The following is a 19,004-nucleotide window of genomic DNA, read 5'->3' as shown; positions in this document are numbered from 1 at the left end:
GAACTCTTTTCCATCCTCTGGGAAATGGAAAATCCTATTGCTCCCACAGACAACGTCCCCAAGGACAAACAATGGTGCACTAGTATCCAAAATGCCTTAGCTAATTAAATTGTAACCTTACCAACCAAAATTGCAAAGAAGAAAGCATCCCTGAGCCCCACAAGAACCCATACCACCCACTTGACTGACACACCCAGAACAGTCACCCAAAGTAACTGCAAACTATTCAGATTTACTAACATATCCATTCTGGAAACTGAAAAGGTGATCTCATCACTGAAACCTTCTAACTGCCAAGGTGACAATTGCCCAGCACAAGTCATCAAGGACGCAGCAAGAGATTTAGCACCCTTCATTTCGAAACTAATTAATGCCTCCTTTAGATCCAGCACTGTACCCACAAACCTCAAAGAATCCTGGGTACTGCCCCTCCTTAAAAAACAGACCCTTGACTCAGCTATCCCTACCAATTACAGGCCCATCACCACAGTCCCATTTATCCTCAAAATTATCGATAGAGTAGCCTACCTCCAGATCCAAAACTATCTGGAGACAAACCAACTACTAGGATCACGCCAATCTGGATTCAGACCATTACATGGCACTGAAACGGCCCTTATCGACCTTAAGACACATATCGACGAGTTGAAGGATAAAGGTAAAACAGCTATGCTCCTCCTCCTTGACTTATCGGCTGCCTTTGACCTGGTGGACCATGCAGTGTTATGCAACCACCTAGCGTCTGCCGCCCATTTCTCAAGTGAAGCTATAGCCTGGGTACAATCCTTCTTAGCCAACCGTACGATGAGAGTGTTCTCCCCCTTAGCCTCAGCGAACCTAATACAAATCAGCTGTGGCATCCCACAAGGTTCATGTGTCTCCCCCACAATGTACAATATCTTCACTAAGCCACTCTTCGGCAAACTGGACAGACGGGGGGTAACTTATACTAATTACGCGGACGACACGCAGATCCTCATACCACTATCTGGCAACTTTGTCAAAGACACAGTTCTAGTAAATAAGATTTACCTCCTTATTCAGGCATGTATGGCCTCCCATGGCCTCTGCCTGAATGATGTCAAAACAGCGATACTGATCCTGGGTTCCGACTCTAACCTCAAAAAACTTAGCCCTAATTATCTCACCTTCAACATAGATGGCAATATAATTAAAGTGGCAACTGAGGTAAAAACACTAGGTTTCTACCTCGACTCCACTTTATCTCTCAAAAAGCAAGTTAATTCCCTAGCTTCCTCCACAGTTTACACCTGCAAATTAATCAGGGCCTGCAGATCTTACCTTTCCAAAACCAATTGTATTAAACTAGCCAATGCATTAGTAATGTCTAAATTGGATTACTGTAACGCCCTTTATGCGGGCGCCACCAAAACTGTCAAACAAAATGCTAATAGTGCAAAACAATGCTCTTAGAGCAGCCTTGGACATACCCCGCAGAACTCACATATCTAACATCAGGAAAGACCATCACTGGTTAAAAATCAGTGACAGAGTTCTCCTCAAGATGCTATCCCTCACCTATAAAGGTCTGAACAATACTGTGCCCCCTTATATCTCGGCCAGACTGACTAGAAAATCCTCTATTCACCACACTAGGGCCTCTAACCACCTCCTACTTGAAATACCCAGATTCAGACTAACTAAAGCGGGTGGAGCAAGCTTCCCTGTTAGAGCTGCCTGTGCTTGGAATGCAATCCTCACCGCATTGAGAGCCAACGTACCCTACACCAGATTTAGATGTAACGTGTAAAGTTGGCTCTGGACTAATGATGACTTACAATCTGAACCTTTGCGCTAGGCCCGGATCTATTATCACATTTAATTACCATGACACTTCTGGAACCTGACAATAGACTATCTCATGTAAGGGACCCGCATCCTGTATCTTGTATTCACAGCTTCTACTTTTTGTAAACCTGTATTGCAAATACATTATTAACTCATGTAATGCATCTTCTGTATGTATCCTATGTATGTAACCTAAGCTTAAGTATTCTTGTGACTGCTGCGCTCGGCTACCCTTGGGTTTGGAGCACATTATCAAATAATAAACTAAACTAAACTAAATACAAATAAATTATAAGACCTCCTTGTCCAATTTTGGTAACGTGGATGGAACGGCAGGCTTATCTCTGCACGGTCGTGGATTGTTGCTAAGTTACAGCACAGCAAAAATACAATTATTACCCAATGATAAAAGGGACTGTCCAGTCAAGGTTGTATCCAAATATCTACTTTATTATTACTATAACAGACAGTTCTAGCAATCTACAATTACAACCCACACTGTAAAGGAGCACAGAGGACAGACAGTTTCACAAAGCAAAGGGATGCACTCTGGATACTGACCGGAGGGTAGTTGGTAAAGCAATCAGTTTTACTGGTCAAGATTATTTGATTTCAACACCAAAGGAGCAATGGGTCGTAACTGTCTCTAGGGGCCTTCAAAGAAGCACCGGGGGGGGGGGGGGGGCAGAACCACAATGTACCTGGTGCTGAAGAGATTCTTGGTGCCTGCAGCATTGAGGCAGTTCCAGGGCGCTTTGGAGCCCGGGAGACAGAGTTAGTGGGGGGAGACAGCTGCGGGTACCATGCAGCAGGCAGTTCGGCAAGCAAGGCAGGACGGACGTCTGCAGGCTGTCTGGCGCAGCGGCTCAGGGCCAAGAATCGTTGTCTCTATGCTGGTTGGTGGATCTGGAATGCTCGTCGAGACGTCTCGGATGGATCTGGTGACTGCGGCGTGACAACAGTCAGTGGCGCAGCCGGATGCGGTTCAAGGACTCGACTGTCTCGAAATTGTCCTTAAAAAGATGAACGCTGGATGATGCTTGTGTGGCACTCCTCCTAGCCTCTTCACAGGGCCCATATCCTTTCAAGGCGGATGGCCTAAAGCTCAGGAGAGTGACTGAAGACAACAGCCTTGTCCTTTGTCCAGAGACTCTCCGGCACTTCCCACCTAGGAAGCTTGCTGTCAGAACATAGCAGGACACGTTGTGTGCTGGCTGGGTACCGGTTCTGGAGCTGCTGGACGGGTCCTCTGAGTCTGGTATCTCCCTCTGTTACCAGGGAGATGTTAAGAGGAGGGATCTTGCTTCCCTCTTGGAACTCCTGGCCTTCCTTCACTGGTGGAAGATGTAAGGTAGACTGTGCAGTGATTGGTGCAGGCTAAGCGCAGCTTAATGAACCAATCTTGGGTCCCCACCTACAATCTTCAGTGATGCTTCAGGTCACAATCAGAGCACTGGCAACAGACAGGGGAAGGATGAAAACATACACTTCTAAGTCCTAACCATCTTCCTGTCTGCTGTACATCAAAGTGTCTCCCTAATTAACAGTTCTATGCAGCGCTTGGTCACAACAGGGGCCTCATTTGAAGTAGGGGGTTGCAGGCAGACATTTGTCTCCTACAATTCACATACTTCCCTGCTCTGAAAGGAGTGGTTCCAGACAGGACATTCACTGCCCTTTAATACCAAGGAGGGGTTTTAGTAGCAAGTTCATAAATTGCATTACAAAGAGGTGTTGGTCTCTGGTCTCCATTGTCACTTCTTGCACCCAGGCCTTCCCTGAGGCTGGCTAATTAACATGCTTCAGTGTTCGCAGCCACCAGCAAGGTGTGACAATGGAGATGCAAATCCATGGAGCCTTGAAATGCTAATCAGGCTGCCCATGGTCAGAGGCTTTTGATGTACCTACAGCTGTCAGCTGTCAGCTTCGCGTGACGGGGAGGGAGGTGCTGGTAAACTGGGTCTCCCAAAGTACATGACTATTTTTCTGCTGTGCGCTTGATCGTGGAAAATATGTGCAGGAATGGTCCCACAATTATTTCTGGAGGTTGATCTCGCATCATTCATTCTTTTAAATAAAAATCAAAAAGCCCAGGCAAGTTCACTCTCCCTGCGTGGATGGTCGAATTCCTCACAACTCCCCTCCACTATGTCCATGTCACCAAAACCTCAACATTCTATCCTAAAATAATTCTGCATAGAAATGAGAAAATAAGGGGTGCAATAGCACCTGTAGGACTGAAAAGGCACAATAAAGAAAAAATGGCTCATTGAGGAGCTGGAAGACCTCAACAGAGCAGGTCCACATTGGAATGCAGATGGTGAAAATCACAACTGTATTGTGACTAGTTGACATACAAAACAGGATGCATGCCAGAGGCTGTCATTACGTATTCCAAAAGAGGAAAACAGGTAAGCTTAAATCCAAATTGCAGAAGCACCACACAAAAGAGTTGACAATGTACCATACAAGTGCCAGCTATGACCTAATTCTCACCCTGGAACCCACCAAAAGGTGGGCAATGACCTTTCAGAATACTTCACTGATGAAATAAATGCCATTATATCAGCACTTGTTAACTTGTTATCCAGCAACGTTTATGATAGTTTCCTTCTTCTGTTACAACAACCATGGCGGCACAGAAGAGATTGCAGGCATAGTCACACACACACAAGCTTCCAGCAGCCCAAAGACATCCTTGTCATGTTATCCTTAGAAAAGAAAAGATTAAGATATTGGCACTAATTCAAAAAACTCTGCCTAACTCTTTCCTAGAGACCAGGTCAGTACCTGGTATTTATAAAAAGGTATTACTCTGCAAACAAAAACATCCAATGCAGTCCTATCTGTTGTAGCAAAACAATACACAATCGCAAAGCTTCCCATTAAAGCTAAATTGATCACTGTCCCTGGCTACAAAAATACAGTAAACACAACACCTTGTCCCATGATAGTAAATTAGGGTTCACGCCAACCAGGGCATCTGTAAAACACTCTTCTGGATATGACACAAGAGCTTCCTAATGCCTTCGCTGATAATCACAGAGACGAATGCAATCACTTCAAAATTGGCAGGAGGGTCACAATATTTTACTCCACCACCATCATCTTTCAAGGTGAGTAGGCGGATTGCACTCAATGGTTATGGGTCCTTCCTACAAGACAGAACTTCAATCTGACACAACACCTTATTTCATGGATTCCCTCAAGGCACCATGATCTTACAGTGGCTTTTCAACATCTATTTTAGACCCCTGGAAGCTGCCAGGTACCACTACAACACTATGCAGACAATGCTGAAATCATGATCCAGCAACGAGAAGTCACCAGACACCTTAATGAAATTGAGATCCTCGAGGGGTGCACACTTGACGTTCATAGAATCCTAGTTTCTATGATCATGCAAGAGGTGGGGGATATTATGTGAGTAACAGTACTTAATGTATGAAAGGGATTGCCTCCGTTTATGTTATGTTATATGGCATTTGTAAAGCGCCTAATGCCATATGTATTGTCTCCAACCAATGTGGGGTGAATGCCTTTGGAGAACCAAAGTTCGAGCTATGAGAATTGAGAGGAGGATTTTTAGAGTGTGTATGTGTATTTTGGTCAAAACAAAGATAGGGAGCGGTGGCTAAGTCCCTTTTAGCGACCTATGGAGATCTGGTTATTGGATGGGTGCTGTGATAGTCAGGAGAGTAGGTGAGTCAAGGAGACTAATTATGTGCCCAGCTGGACCACATTTTATCGTAGGACTCAGCTGCATTCTACTAGCAGAGGTGATGTGCAATTTGAAGTTGAATAGTGAATTGCTGCAGATGTTTGCGGGTGGGTGGATGTGCCCTGGGAGGGATACGGCTATGTTCCATTGAGATGGAGTGCTGTAAGTACCAGAGAATCACTATACCTGTCGAAAAAGATGCATAGTGGCACAAGACACAGAAATATTCAAAGTGCAAGCCGCCAACTCTATCCCTTTGAAAAAGATGAAGAGTAGTGGGACAAAACAGTGAGATTCAAAATGCAAACCTACAACACTACTAAAATACAAAAACATTGTCTCCTGCCTGATTGTCGCAGCAGACAGGGTTCAAAGCTTGGCAGGGGCTGGGTCATCCAGGCCATGGAAGGGGCTTCAGAAGGTGCCATTTGCCTAAGCCCTTCACTGGCTGTCCAGGAAAGGCTGGTCTAGGAGAAGGCTTCAAATAAGGTGCTTCCGGTCTCATCACCTGGAACACCAATAGAGCTTGGCGAGGGTGGGCAGTGGGCGGAGGGAGGTGGAGCATTCTCAAGGGCCTGGGAGCACTGTAAGTGGGTTAGGCGGAATCAAAGCCCCCAACCAAAGAGGGGCAACTTACCTGGGGGCTGCTAAGGTGCATCCTGGTGGTCTCCTTGCAGTGGCAATGGGTGGATTCGGCCTCCGTTGGGGAGTCCTCTTGGTGTTCAGGGTCTCGTGATCTGGACCAGCAATAGGGCTTGTCGAGGGCAGGCAGTGTGTAGGAGAAGGTGGAGCAGGCTCAAGGGTTTGGGAATGCTGTGAGCACGTTAGGGGGAATGGAGGATCCAACCAAAGAGGGGCAAGTTACCTGGAGGGCTGGGGAACTGCAGATGCCCTAAGGTATGTCCTGGTGGTCTCCTTGTGGTGTCAATGGGTGGTTTTGGCATCTGTCGGTTATGTCCTCTTGCTGTTCAGAGTCTTGTAACCTGGACCACCAATATGGATTGTCAAGGGTAGGCAGTTATGGAGGTGGTGGACCAGGCTCAAGAGCGTTGAAGCGCTGTGATCGACTTAGGGGGAATGCCTTTGGAAATGTGTCTCTAGCCCTACCGCCGAACCCCCGGCGGTAATAGTGCCGGATCACGGGTTCGGCGGAACGGGTATTGCCCATTCCCTATTGAGTCCATTCGGGAATTCCCCATTCCCCATTGGGCTCAATGGGGAAATTTTGCGCTCATACCGCTGGCGGATTTCCCGCCGGTGGTAAGAGTGCGAAATTTCAGCGGATTTCCCCCCAGCTCAGAGCTGGGAAAAATCTGCCAAGGCCATGATCTTGCAGACCCTTAAATGCGCCGGTAATAGCGCTACCGCCGCATTTAAGGGTTACTGCCAGACTCGTGATGAGGCCCTTAGTCTCAGGAGGGTGTGAGTGGGGTTAGGAGCCCCCAATAAGTCCACACAGTATGGGACACAATAATTCAGTTTAGACAGTCAATTTACAATAAATACAGTTATCACAAACCACTCTAGAATGCAAATATATACAATCACCATAGGTTCAATAAAAAAAAAATCAAATAACTTAAGCAAGCAAAGCAGGTAAGTAAGTTAGATGCAGTAAATGATAGTAACCAATCACAAGAACAATATTCTAACTTGAAAAGTCCAAACCCTACACCTAATGGGGCCTTGTGCTTAAGAGTCAAAGAGTCCAACACAATGTTTCTCACCGGGAGGAGTTCTCTTAGCAAGGATTCAATGGGCATGTGATGGTGATCAGTTTCACACAATTTAAAAGTTATTCAACAATTTACCAAAAGGAAAGGTAAGTATTCTCTCTTCAAAGGTTACGGCTAACTCAGGGACAGGACAACCAATACAGGTTCGACGAACAAAGGTGAGTGGAGGGGAGACATGAGCCAAAGGGACTTGTTCCTAATGTTATCCTAAGGAGGATGGCGGGGCACTTACGCGGACGCTTACTTACCCTGCTGATGTCTTTGTAGATCATCCTGGAAGGAGGGGGTTGTGAAGATAGGGGGTGGGGCTGAGATTACATCCACTGAATGGAAGGAGAGTTCTAGCGACGATCACCATTTGCAGGTGATAACAGACGTCCTTCCAGTCGCAATCACAGCAGTTGCTCCAGGACAGGTTCCCTTGAGGGTGGGATGCTGAAATGTGGAGTGAAGGAGGCTTGGGGCACAAGCTGGTGACTACCAAAGTTGCAGAGTTAAATTTGGAACAGCAATGGTCTAGAGATATAGCTGGTCAGTCCACCAGACAGTCCAGGGACACATCCGAAGGGCTGGGTCATCGAGAAGGTTTTAAGACTAATTGGTCCCACTAGTCCAAGGGCCGTAGCACCTCTCAGGATCTTCAGAGATCAGGCAGAGGAGCATGGTTTCAATGGGCCGGCACAGGAAAGGATACTGGGTCACTTCAGGAGTAGTCTTTAGATCTGCAACAGGTGGCTCTTTGAGGGATGTTTGGCTCAAACAAAGATCTGAAGAATAACTGTAGAGGTCCTATTTTTATCAGAGCACCTTCTGTTAACAGTATTGGCCAGGCCGCCGACTTGACACAATGCTTGTGGCTTCCTTAATTGAATAACACTAACAGTGTGACTATACAACATCCAAGAAGGGGGCACAGGGTTGACAGAAGACGCTGCCTGAGTGGCACAAACATTGAAATGATGATGTTGTTGGGAAATACTAACGTAAGCAACTTCTTCTTGGTTTAGTCTAACTCTCTGGGGCACCACCGACCCCAATAAATAAAGCTAAACACTTAAAATCATCATCCCTTCATACTGAAAGCATAATTCATCACACAAATGAATCCCTATTGAATCCCTATTGGGATGTGCCCACCTTGAAATATCCAACCAATACTTGAAATGCATCACACAGTAGATCCATTTGGATTTCTGGTCGTCCCATGCCTTGACTACTGAAGTAGAGGCCCTCTGGCCTACCTAAGAAAGCAACCAAACACCAGCATCTTTCGGAGACCGACCGGCATGGATGATTCTTGGAAAAACAGCCAAATCTTATCACTGCTGCATGGAAATCGCTTCACTTGCTTCTGATGAAACGAGGTGTCACCTTCCAAGTGCTGTGCGCCATCTACCTCCCTAAACTAATTTCAATATCCACCTGCACTGGAAGACTTAGAGCCGGCATGAATTTACGGCAACAGGGAAAGGGACAGAGGGGAAGAAAGATGATACAGCCATTCGTTTTGTCGAGATGGCAACTGAATCCTGTACATTACAAAATGAATACAATTATGGGCAGTTAAAAGCACTAAATAAATAAAGCGTCAGCCATTCAGAACCTTCCAAACCTCCTATAGATCTCTGAATCTCTTCCAGTGGCCCTCATGCCTCATGTCCCTTTCCTCTGTCCCCACACCTTGGGGCTCTGATGCACCTCATGCAGAAATGGTGCGCGTCATTAAAACAAAAATCTATGCATATGCAGCGCTGATGGGACAGTGGGTAAAATAGTTCAACAAGTGTGCTATGGGAGCAAGAAAGCTGGGAGGGTCTTTGTCATCATTGTGGGAAGAGTCCAGACTGAAAGCAGTATCTGCATCCAGCAAATAGGTGCCTGGACTCGGTAGAGCATACCTCCTTCCACGGGTGCATGCCCAAGAGGGCGGGGGCTGGGGTGGTGGCGCAGGGAGAGGGCGAGGCAGAGAGGGAGAAAGTGTCAGCCATTTTGGACCATCTTTGGGCCTTCAAGAGAAAGAGTTGGTGTCTATATGAGTCTTTTTGGACACTCTTGAAGAACTAGAGAAGGTTGGAGAACAGAGTATTGGCATGGTCTAATTCATAGATTGGCAGAGTGGCGGCTGCAGCCGGGTGCAGGTTGAGGGCTTTGTTCTTTGACAGTTTCCGAGCTGAAGAAAGTCTCCTAAACTCGTTATGCCTCCAGGCAGGGTTAGCAGCCTGCCACTGGCATGCCCGATCCCTATTTCTGAAAAGTGGCCAAGGAAAGATGTAGGGGCGGAAATGGACTCAGACTTAATGGCTACTCTTAGCATACAAGGCACTTCATTTTACTCCAACCCACACATTCACAGTTGATGTTTTTGATAAATGCGATTTTCGGTGCAGTGCCAATTACTTCAAATGCAGTACTATCAAAGCATTATCATTTTTTTCTGAATAATGACGATTGTATTAATTGAAATATCACCAGCGCCATTTTCAGTTATTGCTGCATAACATCCTCAGTTTATATCATCTTGCTCTTTCATCTTGCACTTTACGAAGTCGTTACCTTGGGTTCAGTCGCTTCTACATATACATAGTTTGATGAAGTTAGGTTTGTAAACAAATCACTTATTGTTAACGTCACTTACAGGTGGGCCTTCTGATGCCATTCCCGCTGGACCAATCTCCCCTTGCGACCCTGGAACACCCGCAATTCCTCGCTCTCCCTGATAAAGAACAACAACATGTTATTAGGCATGTTTGCATTTTATGTCAGACAATGGGTGTGCTGTACCTATAACAAGTAGCTCTATGTGACAGCGGGCCAATACAGAGTCCACGCGCCGCATGCTAACCACTGATCTCCGATTTGTAACCGCGCTGCACTTTTAGGACCTTTTAGCCATTCACTTTTGCACGGGGACTCGATTTTGCAGGCTGCATAGAAAGAATGTGGGGAGTCACAAAACGATTTTCCAAATTGCACATCTAAAATGCTAGCATTCGCGCCCCAGCCTGATTTTTAGAGCATTGTACAGCAACAAACACTGGCCTTTGCATTTCTGCTCCTTATTGAGAGGTGGAAATGCGATTGCAGATTTCCAGTGCTTTGAAACACTTTCCTGTGTATAGGTGCTATATAAATAAACAATACAATACAACTAGCAGGTGCCTATCCTAACAGCGTTGTGGGTGCTGAATAATGAGGCATGAAGAGCATAAGTAATTAGGGGCGGTCAGGCAGTGCAGAGCATGGTCTACACTTAAATGTCTCCCAGGAAGCTCAGATCCCACTTCTGAATGTGTGTGTGGGCTTTCTACAGCACCTTTCCTAGCTGGGTAACAACAGAGGGGTGTCACCCAGGGGTACAGGAACAGCATGGGGGTAGAAGGGATAGCTGAAATCCATAGAGGGCGCAATACAAGAGGAAATCTGGGGGAGAAGTAGGCTTGAGTAGAGAAAGCAGGGCTTGGTGAGATGCTCTTTGTAGACTTTGTAGACTTTTCAGTCCTTTCTGTAGTGTTGGATGGAGGAGGCCAGACTTATCTGTGCTGGTGACTTGTTCCAGAGACAGGGCACATACCAGGAAAATGTCTGTTTCCTGGTTGTTTTCTCTCTTGCAGTTCTAGGTTTCCAGTCTGGCGACGTCGTGGCGTGTGGTGGTGCACTGGCCTCCACAGATGGTGAGATTGTCAGCCAAGGAGAGTGGTATTTTGTTTACAGTTGCCTTTGCGGGGATATACTGGCTATCTTGAACATGAGGCGCGCCTGAGGGCATAGCTTGAATGTGGAGAACGTTTGTTGTATTGGATATGATATATGATATGGCATTTATAACGCACCTATTCACAAGTGTTTCAAGGCGCGACAAGGCAATACTCATGTAAGCATGTAAATAATGACATGCCCAACATTGATCTTTGACTAATGGCCATATTTACAACTAGTTTCGCGATTTACAAAAACATCTGTCCTGCTTGCAGATCAAATGCTCCTGTTAAAATGTACTTAGGTAAGTGTCAGTAAATCACATACAGAGATGAAGGACAACAGGGAAGGTATTCAAGTACACATGAATAGTGTGAGGACCTTTGAGAAATCTTTCCCTACATACTATTTTATGATACACCTTTTCATTAATACATCTATGGCTTTAGCACATGCCTTCTACTCCTGTACACATCGTGATAAAATGGAACATGTTGGTGCACATTCCTACATATTCTGCATCCCATGACTAGACCATTCACGTGTGCAGATTGGTGTGCTGATTGGTCAATGTGTGCAGATTGGTATACAAAATGTTGGCAAATGCCAGTGTTGCTTGTGCACTGGCCCTTCACTGACATACCCTACGCTGACTTTTTCCAATGATAACATACATTGGTTTATTGCAGACCGGGCATGACTCCTGGTCCAGAAGAAGACATAGATCCACAATGTTAGACTCGAAAAAACCTAACCCTGCAAAAGATACGGCCATTAACACAATGAAAGGGCGCTTTCAGGTAAACTAAATGACCTGAATGATTTGATTGCTGCCTGATATGTTTAAATATTGCTTTTGTTTCTATTTTTTTTCTCCTTCTTTTATTTAATGAATGCATTAGACCATATTTGACACACACTGTTTGTAGTATATTTACCATTTGTTTTTGTTCATGTCCGCATATGAAATGAAGCTTGTGCATAGTTTTGCGATTTTGGCATTACATGTATTCTTGGAAACTATGTTCTCTAAGATTTCAGGGCAAAGGCATCCATACTTGTTAGGAGGTGATTTATTGACCTTTAAAAAAAATGTATTGGGTGATGTAGCTTAGATTTATCCAACTGGAGGCCAGTTTTATTTTGTTTTGAAACAACATATATGCATCATTTGACATCCAGTCTCATATTTGTCTTGCTCTTCTACACACTCACCTCACCACTCCTACCTCCTCCTCCGTCTGTCTCTTTTTCCCTTTCAAGTGATAAATAATTTGTTTTGACACTCTCTGACACATATCTTAGAGATTTGGGGCCGCTAATCCACTTGCAACCCTTTTCTAATTTTGCTGAAATCAGCCTCAGAGATTTAAAAAATATAATTGGTGAGGTATTTGCTGTGAACTCCTGGAAGTGATTTGCGGATACACGAGACCACGAGAGAGTATCTGTCCCACCCTTATTGAAGTCCAATGGCAAGTTCTATCCGTGTCAATATAGTATTACCAGAATTTTACCAACAAAGTTTGGAAGGTAATATATATAAAATGGTTGGCTGCATATTCCGAGTGCCTGGAGGATCAGCAATCAGGGGCTAGAAACATATTGTCCCGGGAGGATAGCTCAGTGGCAATGTGTTCGCCTTGGAAACAAGACGTCACCAAGCAACAAAGGCTTGATCCCCGAGTCCGCGCTTAGAAACCTCTGGATATTAAGCGCGTTATGAATACACAACTAAGAGGCATATTCCTGTAACAGCGCCTTGATGCTCCCGGGCTGTGTGAGCACTTTAAAAATGCAAATAAATAAATAAATAAATGTGAATTTGATTCACGCATAGTTTAAGGGATGTCAATTGAATTACCAGAAGGGATCGATGGATCTCTTGATAACCATGGAGCTATCTCTTTCATCCCTATTATGATAATATACACAGTAGACTTTTCCAGCATTGAAACCCTGTAAATCTCCAGCATACAACTGTAATAATATGGTGCCACGGCTACATCTAGCAGAAGACTAGATAGTCTGTGAATCAGCAAATGTCTTTCTTGCTAACAGCCGTTTAAGGTGTAATTCTCAGAGAAAGGCACATCCAGATTCCAGATAATTCTTGAGGGATTCTTAAGGGATTAGTCCTCCTTAAACCGCATACATAGCATCCTTTGCCTGATTATAGAATGGGGCACGAGAAACATCTGACTTTCAATGTCATCGTGAATTTGAAAAATGATAAACTTTCGATTGAAAAGTAGGCTTAGTCTTAAGGACCACTTACTCTTCAGGAAAGAGAATATATAGAGTAGCGTAATTCTTTAGAATTAGCAGCCACTACAGAATTGTATCAAAGAAGGCAAACATTTGTCTTCAAGATAGTTTCTAAGAGCAACAATGGATCTGCAAGGAAGCAAGAATCAATACAAGAGTTGGAAGGGGTACACTGTCCTGCACACACTTATTGAAAACCAAATTACCCCACCACATTTTATTAAGTAAATAGTGATGTTGAACAGATAGAAAAATCGGATTTGAATATTGTAGATATTGTAGAGATAACCTACAGTATTTGTTTGGACATTTTGGAAAATCAGCCGGTAGTTGACGTGATATTTCCCCCAATGTCAGCTTATATACATTTCTTTGCAGCCATACGACCATCTCTTGCCAATGTAATTTTCCACAGCCCCCGTTTGTAATTTCAGCAGTTGACGCCCAGGGTGGCACCAGATTAAAACTGTACTGTACATGAGTAAGTACTCTGCTTGGATAACTAGACTGCAAATGCGCGTGCTTCAAGTCAGCCCTTTGTGATGTACAACTCCTTGTTCCCAGTACTCATGTGCCCTTGAAATGCATGCATACCCTACCAACTGTTATATGTTCCAACCTGATGAAGGGAATGGTTGGTGATCATGACTGATCATTTCTTCATCCGCAACTGGCGCCACATAGAACATTTATCTACAGTGACAAGTTATAGTGTTGGCAGTTTTCATTATTTTTTAAAGTTGACAAGTACCTGAAACGTGCATGGCATACCTTAGGTCCGCGTGGACCAACTGCTCCAGAAGTGCCAGGCTCACCCTAAAAAAACAGTTCTATACTGAATTTAAAGAGCATGGTTAAATATCAATGCATTGTGAAATACACAAGAAAAAGAAACCCAATTCTGAAAATTCAGAATGTCGCCAATTATACATGTATACATTATGCATCATTTTAAAACGAGAGCAATGTATTTCACAGCCTTCTTTCGACACCAATAAGATGTAAAGCACAATACAACAGTATGAGGAATTCAACAAATATACAAGAGAGTTAAGGAATGTTCAGAAAAGTATCTTCTTACATGCGTGTCTCATGCTAGTATTACTATTTACAGAGTCCCAAACATCACACATATAAACAGGAAACAATACATTCAGAAAGACAAGTATTTATTTTGTAGGTATTTTAAAACATATGCAGATTTACAAAAAATGTTTCTTGCCCCACCTCTATCTTTTACATCTATTGTACCTTAGCTGACTTCAAATAGAGAAATCTATAACAACGTATCATACATACTCTACACACTGGAAATGTAAACAGCACAAGGTAGGTTACTGCCTTAAAGCATTGAAGATCCTAGTAGAATCATAAATCTAGGAACTCAATAGCTTGTTTGTTTGTTTGTTTATTTATTTATAGCACGCACTAGACCCAAAGGTATCAGGGCGCGAGAACAAGAATACTTTAAGCTTACATAGTTACAATGTTACAAGGTTGCGAATTTACAGTGTTACCATACCAAGTTACTTAGTTACATGTGTAATACAGCAATACAACATATGATACATGTTAAGTTACAAGCATATTCCTCCTGAATACCCTCTTTGTAGGGTATCCAGGAGGCTTGTTTTAACTCCTCTGGTCTCTCAACATTCCTGTCAAACACCCACCTCTCCATCCGGTCTCTGAATATCTGGGAGAGTTTATGATTGACTCAGGAGCAACACTGTGTTTGTTAGGCTTTTGCTTCACACTATCAATCAATTCCTGCTTTATTATTCCCATGGCTTTCAGTTAGTCCCAAGGGTATTTGGAATCAGGGTTTTTTCCCTGCAGAGTCTGTGACAGACTGCGCCAGTTGAGTCAAACAGGAATCCTTGACAAACTTCAATTTGTAATCCTTAAAGAAGGACATATGCCTGCTTGACAACAACCTGCAGATTACATTTATTTAGAGATTATTAGACTTAGAATGGAGACTCTTTCATTGCCATCTTAACTTGCTATATCCCTACTGACCATTAGACTTGGAATGATCTCCCTTTTACCATAGACCGACTTTGTATTCCTTCAAAGACTGTTAGACTTAGAATGTATTAAGCTTAACCATAAGCATTATGGCGTATCTGCATAATGACTATTAGATTTAGAGGGGCTGATTCATGGAATTTGTGTGCCGAAAAACAGGGATTTGTGCGCCATTCTGCCCGCAGATCCCTGTTTAACAAATGGGGATTTGCTGGCAGAATGGTGCACAAATCCCCGTTTTTCGGCGCACAAATTCCATGAATCAGCCCCAGAATGTATTAAGCTTAACCATAAGCATTATGGCATATCTGCATAATGACTGTTAGATTTGGAATGTATTAAGCTTAACCATAAGCTTTATGTAGTATTTGCATAACGACTGTTAGATTTAGAATGTATTAAGCTTAACCATAAGCATTATGGCGTATCTGCATAATGACTGTTACATTTTCAATGTATTAAGCTTAACCATAAGCTTTATGGAGTATCTGCATAACGATTATTAGATTTAGAATGTATTAAGCTTAACCATAAGCTTTATGGAGCATCTGCATAATGACTGTTAGTTCTAGATTGTATTTTGCTACATCACATCCTTTACTTTGTACTCCTTCTATCAATGGATTTCAGCTTAAGCTCTACTTTGGAATCCAACATTAACAGTGAGACTTAGAAGGAGGTGAATAGTACAGTAGGCATATGTTTCCTCGTATGTAAAGCTCATTCAACTTGGCTGACAGCTGCATTAACAATTCTTCATGTACTCAAGTCTGTTTATCATAAAATATCAGCCTTCCTTTCACACCATGTACTGGCTCTCCCACTCTCAATGTTTCTCTCTCTTAGCCTGCTTTTGGCTTCCATCATTTTAACTGTTCAAGCGTTTTTATTTGGGAGAGGGGACTTGTGTGTCCCAGCAAGCACTGTTTCTCTATCTATCAACATCACTATGAATTGTCCAGGTTCTGAATCCAGGTGTTTCATTGATTAATCTCTATTCTCAAGGAAAGTAGACGGAGTCTCCCAGCATACATCAGTCTTCCTGTTCCCAGGTCTTAGCTTTGCTCTGAACCCCAGCGTTTTGATGGTTTGGCTCTTTTCTAAGGGATTATGGCCTGCATGCCTCAAGCTGCATCCTTTTGGTCACGCTCAGTCCTTCCTATGACTTGGCCTGATTCTGACTCCGAGCATTGCACTGGCTGCATGTACCAACAGGGTTCAATATATCTCCCTCAGCAACTGTTTTCCTGAATTTCCTTTCAAATCCACGCCAGGTATGTTGTTTGTCTGCTCCCCATGCCATCGCTTGCTCTCCCCATGTTATGGAGCTCCATTGCACCATGATCTTTGCTTACTTCTTCTAAGTGCTTGGTTTCCTCTTCGTCAGCGGTGTGCACTTTGTACTTTCCGAATTCATCTGCTTTTCTCACCGTCCTCAAACTCCAATAGACTCTAGGTGCCAGAATCTGTCCTGTAGCTCACTGACTGGTTATTTACACACGGCCACTCCCCCGCTAACTCCTGTCAGCGATATTGGTTTGTGAGCTGTGCTGCCAATGTTCCCAACAGTGTCGGAATGCTGATAGTTTTTAAACTTTGGTGTTCCAACAAGGAGCTGGCAGTCCCTTTGGTTAAGCATGTGTCAAGCCGAGTCATAAGCCTTTATTGGAAGAGCTTTACCAAAACTCCAAGAATCCCAGAGAAAATTAGGACGTGTGGCTTGTGGCTGCGCAAGAAAAACTGAGTGGTACCAAATTAGCATCAACCCATGTTGGAATTATGACACTATAAGACTTTTCCGTTTTGCATATTTGGCTTGGCTTTCGAAGACTGTGGGGTTTGGCTCCTCACTAGAAATATATTGAACCCCAGACCGTTTGAATCAGTGGTTTTCTCTCTGTGTTATCAGAAATGTGAACAGGAAGCACTCCGAAGCAAACCTATCTGTGAAATCCACGAAACAACCATTGATGTCTGCTAGCAATTCATGGAGCACAGCTGGAGGGCAGTGTGACATTGTTCGGCAGTGCGTGCAGCTGCAAAAGATCCACCTGGAAGCATCTGCTGCATTCAACTGAGGACCATGCCTGGTCTCCTGCAGCACCTGTTCCGGCCTTATGATTGGGTTAAGATCCTCAAGTAATTTCACAGCAAGTATCATTGGCCTAACACACGAAGGTTGAAGCTTGAGCCATCCAGATCTGTTTAGGGCCTATTCCGCATTCTGGAAGGTGAGGTTCAGCAGACTGAGACTCAATGCCCTTTCTTTCACATTACCCCAGTGGCCTCCTCATGGACTCACAGATGGACACATGGCCACACATGAAGACAGGCAGAAAATGATAAGACACTCAGACGGACAAAACAGACAAGTAGCTAGATAGGCTTCACATTGTTAAATGCTATCAACATTACAAATATTACAGACCTTATCAAACAAGTGTTAGCAGAGTTATGTCAGACACATCCATTGAATCTTTCATTCAATACAGGCCTATTCGGGATTTAATTTTTTTCAATAACTGATCATGTTGTCTGTGATACTGTCACTTCTGCAAGCAAGTCTAGAATGCCAATTACAAGGTATTCCTACAGAGAATACTCACTGGTACGCCAGGTAGGCCTTCTCCAGGTGGGCCGACATCACCTTTCAGACCAGGCTGTCCAGGAGGCCCCTCAGCTCCACCAGCATCTCCCTGGATAGCAAGATCACTATTGTAAAACATTTGGATAAGACATATCTAGAAAGACACTATAGACTAGTATACAACCCTCTCCAATCCTGATCACCTGTGATCCGAGACCCCAGTCTGGTTGCTAGAACACACCATGATTCTATTAACAGTAAACTGCTGCAGTAAAATGACTAAAGTAGACTACATGTGTTTTAATACAGTGGTGAACAGCTGATACATGATTTCGACTAAGCTCATTACTAAACCAGGGTTCAGTGTAAAGAGGGCCTGTATATGTCAGAAGTTAACCTATGCACGACTCAATGCTATAACTGAAATTCCAGAGTTTTTTCTAAATTCAAGACGGTACTAGATCCATCACGCAAAGCTGCTCCTGTTTTTGGGGGTGCAAGAAGTTTAGTGCAGCTTGGAGAAGCACTAGAGGTAATAGGCTAGATGGAGGCGGTGCAAGGACCAGCTTCCTTCTGTCCAATGGAGATCAGAGCATGGGAAACAGCAGTCTCACCAGCTCTGAGATAATATGACACTGTTCAAGCTACCTGCAACATCCCTTCTTGCAGGGGCATCAGGCTGCCATCTCCCTCGCCCTGCGCCCCAGCAGCGGTAGGTCCCCTTTGCCCTATTTCTGCATGGTCTCCTAGAGGGAGGGGTTGCACTATGCTTGCAAACTACAGAAAACTGTCCAAAACATTACATTAACCCTGCCACCTTGTCCAACTCAACCTCCCCCTTTTATGACTCTTTCACTACTAAGCATCTGTTATAGCTGTAGTACAAACATGCTGTCACGGCTGCACTGCCCTCTTTCGTGTGAAGCATAGGGCCACCATCAAAATTAAGTGCTGAGTGGAAATATATATATATATATTTATCCAAATCAGTAGAAGTTTAACGAGAATGTTAACAGTGCACCTTCAAGTGACAGATCCTACCTTTATGCCTTTCACTCCCTGTTGTCCTGGTATGCCGTGCTCTCCAGGCAAGCCCTATGGGATTCAAACATATCATTTAGAAGTCATCACAAGTTACATCAATGTGCTCTCAACA

The 19,004-nt window shown here is 43.9% G+C and overlaps 1 protein-coding gene across 3 annotated transcripts in view; it reads right to left on the bottom strand.

Moving 5' to 3' along the window:
• Positions 1-19,004, bottom strand: part of COL19A1 (collagen type XIX alpha 1 chain) — a 2,241,461-nt gene that overhangs the window by 309,204 nt on the left and 1,913,253 nt on the right. For all 3 annotated transcript variants that reach the window (XM_069606203.1, XM_069606204.1, XM_069606205.1), the window contains exons 27-30: positions 18,890-18,943; positions 17,868-17,957; positions 14,002-14,046; positions 9,902-9,979 (exon numbers count right to left, since the gene is read on the bottom strand). In XM_069606203.1, the coding sequence (XP_069462304.1) occupies positions 9,902-9,979; positions 14,002-14,046; positions 17,868-17,957; positions 18,890-18,943 (267 nt within the window). The remainder of the gene's footprint in view (positions 1-9,901; positions 9,980-14,001; positions 14,047-17,867; positions 17,958-18,889; positions 18,944-19,004) is intronic.

Source organism: Ambystoma mexicanum, chromosome 4p (assembly GCF_040938575.1).
Source record: "Ambystoma mexicanum isolate Mex_15411 chromosome 4p, UKY_AmexF1_1, whole genome shotgun sequence".
Taxonomy (NCBI): Eukaryota; Metazoa; Chordata; class Amphibia; order Caudata; family Ambystomatidae; genus Ambystoma; species Ambystoma mexicanum.
The sequence above is the reverse complement of the archived record's forward strand: the minus strand, read 5'-3'. Positions and strand labels throughout refer to the sequence as shown.